Below are 9,465 nucleotides of genomic sequence, written 5' to 3'. Positions count from 1 at the left end.
GAGAGCTTGCATGGAGCCCCAGACCGAGGGTGATTGACCATCATCTTGAACTTCTTAAATTTTCTAATAATTGCGCCAACAGTTGTTGCCTTCTCACCAGGCTGCTTGCCTATTGTCCTGTAGCCCATCCCAGCCTTGTGCAGGTCTACAATTATATCCCTGATGTCCTTACACAGCTCTCTGGTCTTGGCCATTGTGGAGAGGTTGGAGTCTGTTTGATTGAGTGTGTGGACAGGTGTCTTTTATACAGGTAACGAGTTCAAACAGGTGCAGTTAATACAGGTAATGAGTGGAGAACAGGAGGGCTTCTTAAAGAAAAACTAACAGGTCTGTGAGAGACGGAATTCTTACGGGTTGGTAGGTGATCAAATACTTATGTCATGCAATAAAATGCAAATTAATAACTAAAAAATTATACAATGTGATTTTCTGGATTTTTGTTTTAGATTCCGTCTCTCACAGTTGAAGTGTACCTATGATAAAATTACAGACCTCTACATGCTTTGTAAGTAGGAAAACCTGTAAAATCGGCAGTGTATCAAATACTTGTTCTCCCCACTGTAGGTTTGCTGAAGTGTGTCTTGACACTGCTGTTATCAGATAGGAGGTTTGCTGAAGTGTGTCTTGACACTGCTGTTATCAGATAGTAGGTTTGCTGAAGTGTCTTGACACTGCTGTTATCAGATAGGAGGTTTGCTGAAGTGTGTCTTGACACTGCTGTTATTTTGTATTTTTATTTTATTTCACCTTTATTTAACCAGGTAAGCCAGTTGAGAACAAGTTCTCATTTACAACTGCGACCTGGCCAAGATAAAGCAAAGCAGTGCGATAAAAACAACAACAACACAGAGTTACATATGGAATAAACAAAACGTACAGTCAATAACACAATAGAAAATTTATATACAGTGTGTGCAAATGTAGTAAGTTATGGAGGAAGGGCAATAAATAGGCCATAGTGCAAAATAATTACAATTTAGTATTAACACTGGAGTGATAGATGTGCAGAAGAAGATGTGCAAATAGAGATACTGGGGTGCAAATTAGCAAAATAAATAACAATATGGGGATGAGGTAGTTGGGTGGGCAAATTACAGATTTTTGCAGGTCATTCCAGTCATTAGCAGCAGAGAACTGGAAGGAATGGCGGCCAAAGGAGGTGTTGGTTTTGGGGATGACCAGTGAGATATACCTGCTGGAGCGCATTCTATGGCTGGGTGTTGCTATGGTGACCATGGAGCTAAGATAAGGCGGGGATTTGCCAAGCAGTGATTTATAGATGACCTGGAGCCAGTGGGTTTGGCGACGAATATGTAGTGAGGACCAGCCAACGAGAGCGTACAGGTCACAATGGTGGGTAGTATAGTGGGGAAAAAAAGTAATTAGTCAGCCAACAATTGCAAGTTCTCCCACTTAAAAAAATTAGAGGCCTGTAATTTTCATCATAGGTACACGTCAACTATGACAGACAAATTGAGAGAGAAAAAATTCCAGAAAATCACATTGTAGGATTTTTTATGAATTTATTTGCAAATTATGGTGGAAAATAAGTATTTGGTCACCTACAAACAAGCAACATTTCTGGCTCTCACAGACCTGTAACTTCTTATTTAAGAGGCTCCTCTGACCTCCACTCGTTACCTGTATTAATGGCACCTGTTTGAACTTGTTATCAGTATAAAAGACACCTGTCCACAACCTCAAACAGTCACACTCCAAACTCCACTATGGCCAAGACCAAAGAGCTGTCAAAGGACACCAGAAACAAAATTGTAGACCTGCACCAGGCTGGGAAGACTGAATCTGCAATAGGTAAGCAGCTTGGTTTGAAGAAATCAACTGTGGGAGCAATTATTAGGAAATGGAAGACATACAAGACCACTGATAATCTCCCTCGATCTGGGGCTCCACGCAAGATCTCACCCGTGGGGTCGAAATGATCACAAGAACGGTGAGCAAAAATCCCAGAACCACACGGGGGGACCTAGTGAATGACCTGCAGAGAGCTGGGACCAAAGTAACAAAGCCTACCATCAGTAACACACTACGCCGCCAGGGACTCAAATCCTGCAGTGCCAGACGTGTCCCCCTGCTTAAGCCAGTACATGTCCAGGCCCGTCTGAAGTTTGCTAGAGTGCATTTGGATGATCCAGAAGAGGATTGGGAGAATGTCATATGGTCAGATGAAACCAAAATATAACTTTTTGGTAAAAACTCAACTCGTCGTGTTTGGAGGACAAAGAATGCTGAGTTGCATCCAAAGAACACCATACCTACTGTGAAGCATGGGAGTGGAAACATCATGCTTTGGGGCTGTTTTTCTGCAAAGGGACCAGGACGACTGATCTGTGTAAAGGAAAGAATGAATGGGGCCATATCTCGTGAGATTTTGAGTGAAAACCTCCTTCCATCAGCAAGGGCATTGAAGATGAAACGTGGCTGGGTCTTTCAGCATGACAATGATCCCAAACACACCGCCCGGGCAACGAAGGAGTGGCTTCGTAAGAAGCATTTCAAGGTCCTGGAGTGGCCTAGCCAGTCTCCAGATCTCAAGGATCGGTAGGATAGTCAGTTTAACGAGGGCATGTTTGGCAGCATGAGTGAAGGAGGCTTTGTTGCGAAATAGGAAGCCGATTCTAGATTTAACTTTGGATTGGAGATGCTTAATGTGAGTCTAGAAGGAGAGTTTACGGTCTAACCAGACACCTAGGTATTTGTAGTTGTCCACATATTCTAAGTCAGACCCGCCGAGAATAGTGATTCTAGTCAGGCAGGCGGGTACAAGCAGCGTTCGATTGAAGAGCATGCATTTAGTTTTTCTAGCGTTTAAGAGCAGTTGGAGGCTACGGAAGGAGTGTTGTATTGCAGCATTGAAGCTCGTTTGGAGGTTTGTTAACACAGTGTTATCAGATATGTTTTCTGAAGTGTGTCTTGACACTGCTGTTATCAGATAGGAGGTTTGTGGAAGTGTGTGTTGACGCTGTTGTTGTCATTATCAGATAGGAGGTTTGTGGAAGTGACTGGTTATCTCTAGCTATTTTATCAGGGCTCTGCTGAGCAGGGCGAGGATTGTGAGTTAGCCCTCTAACTCAGGGGTTCTCAAACACGGTCCTGGGGGCCCCCCTGGGTGCACGTTTTGTTTTTTGCCCTAGCACTACACAGCTGATTCAAATAACCAACTCCTCGTCAAGCTGTGATTATTTGAAACAGCTGTGTAGTGCTAGGACAAAAACCAAAATGTACACGCAGGGGGGGCCCCAGGACCCAGTTTGAGAACCCCTGGTCTAAGAGACTTCAGTCTGACTGACTCTCGCTTTCTCCTTCTCTCTGTCTCTTTCTAGATATCCCTCTATATCTCCCTCTCTCCCTCGGTCTCTCTCTTTCTAGATAACCCTCAATCTCTCTCTCTCTCTCTCTCTCTCTCTCTCTGTCTGTCTGTCTCTCTTTTTCTAGATATCCCTCCATATCTCTCTTTCTCTTTCTAGATAACCCTCCATATCTCCCTCTCTCTCTCTCTGTCTCTGTTTTTCTAGATAAACCTCCATATCTCTCTCTCTCTCTGTCTGTGTCTCTCTCCATATCTCCCTCTGTGTCTCTGTCTGTCTGTCTCTCTTTGTTGATATCCCTCCATATCTCGCTCCCCTTTCAGACCCAGTCTTTTAATATTTGGGCTTACAGGAGTGATCTATGTAGTAGTTAAGGGAGGTCTTTGTTTTGTGGATGAACTAAGCTGAAATTGAGGTGAAACAACAGTGTTCCTTTGTTATTTCCTCTTTGTTGCACTCTTTGATTCTTAAAACCTGTCTCTCTCTTCCCCTACCTCCACAGAGAGAGAGAGTGCCGTCCACTCGCCTGGCTGTCATTCCACCGGCCTTCAGCACCCGGACCCTTGCCGCACAGGCCACAGAGTACACCTTCGCCTACATCCAGGTCCCACAAGACGTACGTTTTGTACACACAGACACATACATATATACATATATACATACGTACATACATACATACATACATACATACATACATACAGTACCAGTCAAAAGTTTGGACACCTACTCATTCAAGGGTTTTTCTTTATTTTTACTATTTTCTAAATTGTAGAATAATAGTGAAGACATCAAAACTATGAAATAACACATATGGAATCATGTACTAACCAAAAAAAGTGTTAAACAAATCAAAATATATTTTAGATTTTAGATTCTTCAAAGTAGCCACCCTTTGTCTTGATGACAGCTTTGCACACTCTTGGCATTCTCTCAACCAGCTTCATGAGGAATGCTTTAACAACAGTCTTGAAGGAGTTCCCACATATACTGAGCACTTGTTAGCTGCTTTTCCTTCACTCTGCGGTCCAACTCATCCCAAACCATCTCAATTGGGTTGAGGTCGAGTGATTGTGGAGGCCAGGTCAACTGATGCAGCACTCCATCACTCTCCTTGGTCAAATAGCCCTTACACAGCCTGGTGGTGTGTTTTGGGTCGTTGTCCTGTTGAAAAACAAATGCTAGTCTCCCTAAGCCCAAACCAGATGGGATGGCGTATCGGTGTAGAATGCTGTGGTAGCCGTGCTGGTTAAGTGTGCCTTAAATTCTAAATAAATCATAGACAGTGTCACCAGCAAAGCACCCCCACACCGTCACACCTCCTTCTCCATGCTTCACAGTGGGAACAACACATGCGGAGATCATCCGTTCACCAAAAATCTCAAATTTGGACTCATCAGACCAAAGGACAGATTTCCACCGGTCTAATGTCCATTGCTCGTGTTTCTTGGCCCAAGCAAGTCTCTTCTTCTTATTGGTGTCCTTTAGTAGTGGTTTCTTTGCAGCAATTCGACCATGAATGCCTTATTCACGCAGTCTCCTCTGAACAGTTTATGTTGAGATGTGGCTGTTACTTGAACTCTGTGAAGCATTTATTTGGGCTGCAATTTCTGAGGCTGGTAACTCTAAAGAACTTATCCTCTGCAGCAGAGGAAACTCTGGGTCTTCCTTTCCTGTGGCGGTCCTCATGAGAGCCAGTTTCATCATAGCGCTTGATGGTTTTTGCGCTTGATGATTGACTGACCTTCATGTCTTAAAGTAATGATGGACTGTCATTTCTCTTTGCTTATTTGAGCTGTTCTTGCCATAATATGGACTTTTACCAAATAGGGCTATCTTCTGTATACCACCCCTACCTTGTCACAACACAACTGATTGGCTCAAACACATTAAGAATGAAAGAAAGTCCACAAATTAACTTTTAACAAGTCACACCTGTTAATTGAAATGCATTCCAGGTGACTACCTCATGAAGCTGGTTGAGAGAATGCTAAGATTGTGCGAAGCTGTCATCAAGGCAAAGGGTGGCTACTTTGAAGAATCTCAAATCTCAAATATATTTTGATTTGTTTAACACCTTTTTGGTTACTACTCATAGTTTTGATGTCTTCACTATTATTCTACCAATGTATAAAATAGTAAAAATAAAGAAAAACCCTTGAATGAGTAGGTGTTCTAAACCTTTTGACCATTAGTGTGTGTGTGTGTGTATGTATATATATATATATATACACAAGATGTCGAAAGCGTTCCACAGGGATGCTTGCCCATGTTGACTCCAATGCTTCCCACAGTTGTCAAGTTGGCTGGATGTCTTTTGGGTGGTGGACCATTCCTGATACACACGGGAAACTGTTAAGCGTGAAAACCCAGCAGCTTTGCAGTTCTTGACACAAACCGGTGCGCCTGGCACCTACTACCATACCCCATTCAAAGGCACTTAAATATTTTGTCTTGCCCATTCACCCTCTGAATGTCACACATACACAATCCATGTCTCAAATGTCTCAAGTTTTAAAATCCTTCTTTAACCTGTCTCCTCCCCTTCATCTACACTGATTGAAGTGGATTTAACAAGTGACATCAATAAGGGATCATAGCTTTCACCTGGATTCACCAGGTCAGTCTATGTCATGGAAAGAGCAGGTGTTCTTAACGTTTTTTTATAAACTGGGTTGTTCGAGCCCTGAATGCTGTTTGGCTGACATCCGTGGTATATCACACCATATACCACGGGTATGACAAAACATTTATTTTTGCTGCTCTAATTACGTTGGTAACCAGTTTATAATAGCAATAAGGCACCTCGGGGGTTGGTGGTATATGGCCAATATACCACGGCTAAGGGCTGTATCCAGGTACTCCGCGTTGCATCGTGCATAAGAATAGCCCTTAGCCGTGGTATATTGGCCATATACCACACCCCCTCGGGCCTTATTGCTTACTTAAATACAGTGTGTGTATGAATATACACCCCAATAACCGGGCAGAGTGTGTTTGAGGGCCCTAGTCTTTATAATCTCTCTAGGTCTGTACTTCTGTATTTGGATGGGCGTGTCTGACTGAAAAGTCTGTGTTTTTTGTATGTGAAGAGGGCAGCACTCTGAAGTGCTTAGTGTGACATTAGTGTTGTAAAAGCCTGGATTTCTCAGAAAGCCTGCAATGATCTGAGTGGGGATCACATAGCTAAGATCAAAACACATGGTTTGGTCTGAGTGGGGATCACCTAGCTAAAATGAACTGAAAGTGTGTTTTTAGTTTTACATCTGTCTAAGCTTAGTGTGATATTAATCTGTATGTCCTAGCCTGAGATGCCTATTTTTGTGGTTCTGTTCGTGTGTGTCTGTTAATGTGTGTGTCTTTTCATGTTCGTGTGTGTGTCTGTCCGTGTGTGTGTGTGAGTCTGTCCGTGTGTGTGTCTGTCCGTCCTTTTGTGTGTGTGTGTGTCTGTCCGTGTGTGTTTGTAATGTGTGTGTGTGTCCTTACCTAATATATATATATATATTTGTTTATTTTCGAGTGTGTGTCTGGGTTCAAGGAGTGTGTGCTGTCACCTCCACTGAGTCAGTGTGAGGCTGCAGCAGGGTGATGTGGGCCATCTGTCCACCCAGGCCTCAGCCTCACCTCCACAGCCCTCCTGGAAACATCTCCACTCTCTACAGCTGACACAGCTCTCTCTACCTCTACCTCTCTCTACCTGTACCTCTCTCTACCTCGCTCTACCTCTACCTCGCTCTACCTCTACCTCGCTCTACCTCTACCTCTCTCTACCTCCCTCTACCTCTACCTCTCTCTACCTCTACCTCTCTCCACCTCTACCTCTCTCTACCTCTCTCCACCTCTACCTCTCTCCACCTCTACCTCTACCTCTCTCTACCTCTCTCTACCTCTACCTCTCTCTACCTCTCTCCACCTCTACCTCTCTCCACCTCTACCTCTACCTCTCTCTACCTCTCTCTACCTCTACCTCTCTCTACCTCTACCTCTCTCTACCTCTACCTCTCTCTACCTCTCTCTACCTCGACCTCTCTCTACCTCTACATCTCTCTACCTCTCTCTACCTCTACCTCTCTCTACCTCTACCTCTCTCTACCTCTCTCTACCTCTACCTCTCTCTACCTCTACATCTCTCTACCTCTCTCTACCTCTACCTCGCTCTACCTCTACCTCTCTCTACCTCTACCTCTCTACTACCTCTACCTCTCTCTACCTCTACCTCTCTCTTCCTCTCTACTCCCTCTACCTCTCTCTACCCTCTACCTCTCTCTACCTCTACCTCTCTACCTCCCTCTACCTCCACCTCTCTCTACCTCTACCTCTCTCTACCTCCCTCTACCTCTACCTCTCTCTACCTCTACCTCTCTCTTCCTCTCTCTACCTCTACCTCGCTCTACCTCTACCTCGCTCTACCTCTACCTCGATCTACCTCCCTCTACCTCTACCTCTCTCTACCTCTACCTCTCTCTTCCTCTCTCTACCTCTACCTCTCTCTACCTCTACCTCTCTCCACCTCTACCTCTACCTCTCTCTACCTCTCTCTACCTCTACCTCTCTCTACCTCTCTCTACCCACCTCTACCTCTCTCTACCTCTACCTCTCTCTACCTCTCTCTACCTCTACCTCTCTCCACCTCTACCTCTCTCCACCTCTACCTCTACCTCTCTCTACCTCTCTCTACCTCTACCTCTCTCTACCTCTCTCTACCTCTACCTCTCTCTACCTCTCTCTACCTCTACCTCTCTCTACCTCCCTCTCTCTACCTGTACCTCTCTATACCTCTACCTCTACCTCTCTCTACCTCTACCTCTCTCTACCTCTACCTCTCTCTACCTCTACCTCTCGCTACCTCTACCTCTCTCTACCTCTCTCTACCTCTACCTCTCGCTACCTCTACCTCTCTCTACTGCTCTCTACCTCTACCTCCCTCTACCGCTCTCTACCTCTACCTCTCTCTACCTGTACCTCTCTCTACCTCTACCTCTCTCTACCTCTACCTCTCTCTACCTCTACCTCTCTCTACATCTCTCTACCTCTACCTCTCTCTACCTCCCTCTCTCTACCTGTACCTCTCGCTACCTCTCTCTACCTCTCTCTACCTCTCTCTACCTGTACCTCTCGCTACCTCTCTCTACCTCTCTCTACCTCTCTCTACCTCTCTCTACCTCTCTACCTCCCTCTCTATACCTGTACCTCTCTATACCCTCCACCGCTACCTCTCTCTACCTCTACCTCTCTCTACCTCTACCTCTCGCTACCCTCTACCTCTCTCTACCTCTCTCTACCCTACCTCTCGCTACCTCTACCTCTCTCTACTGCTCTCTACTCTCTACCTCCCTCTACCGCTCTCTACCCTCTACCTCTACCTGTACCTCTCTCTACCCTCTACCTCTCTCTACCTCTACCTCTCTCTACCTCTACCTCTCTCTACCTCTACCTCTCTCTACCTCTACCTCTCTCTACCTCCCTCTCGCTACCTGTACCTCTCGCTACCTCTCTCTACCTCTCTCTACCTCTACTCTCTCTACCTGTACCTCTCGCTACCTCTCTCTACCTCTCTCTACCTCTCTCTACCTCTCTACCTCTACCTCTCTCTACCTCCCTCTCTCTACCTGTACCTCTCTATACCTCTACCTCTACCTCTCTCTACCTCTACCTCTCTCTACCTCTACCTCTCTCTACCTCTACCTCTCGCTACCTCTACCTCTCTCTACCTCTACCTCTCTCTACCTCTACCTCTCTGCTACCTCTACCTCTCGCTCACCGCTACCTCTCTCTACCTCTACCTCTCTCTACCTCTACCTCTCTCTACCTCTACCTCTCGCTACCTCTACCTCTCTCTACCTCTACCTCTCTCTACCTCTACCTGTCTCTACCTCTCGCTACCTCTACCTCTACCTCTCGCTACCTCTACCTCTCGCTACCTCTACCTCTCTCTACATCTCTCTACCTCTCTATACCTCTACCTCTCTCTACCTCCCTCTCTCTACCTCTACCTCTCTCTACCTGTACCTCTCTCTACCTGTACCTCTCTCTACCTGTACCTCTCTCTACTTCTACCTCCTTCTACCTCTCTCTACCTTTACCTCTCTCTACCTCTACCTCTACCTCTCTCTACCTGTACCTCTCTCTACCTCTACCTCTC

The 9,465-nt window shown here is 45.4% G+C and overlaps 1 protein-coding gene across 1 annotated transcript in view; it reads left to right on the top strand.

Annotated features, from left to right (window-relative positions):
• The window catches only part of LOC121543416 (staphylococcal nuclease domain-containing protein 1-like), a 277,997-nt gene that overhangs the window by 243,633 nt on the left and 24,899 nt on the right, over positions 1 to 9,465 (top strand). Inside the window, exon 21 of the mRNA XM_041853265.2 lies at positions 3,829 to 3,942. Coding sequence (XP_041709199.2) covers positions 3,829 to 3,942 — 114 coding nt within the window. The remainder of the gene's footprint in view (positions 1 to 3,828; positions 3,943 to 9,465) is intronic.

This window comes from Coregonus clupeaformis, chromosome 28, assembly GCF_020615455.1.
Source record: "Coregonus clupeaformis isolate EN_2021a chromosome 28, ASM2061545v1, whole genome shotgun sequence".
NCBI lineage: Eukaryota > Metazoa > Chordata > Actinopteri > Salmoniformes > Salmonidae > Coregonus > Coregonus clupeaformis.
The sequence above is the reverse complement of the archived record's forward strand: the minus strand, read 5'-3'. Positions and strand labels throughout refer to the sequence as shown.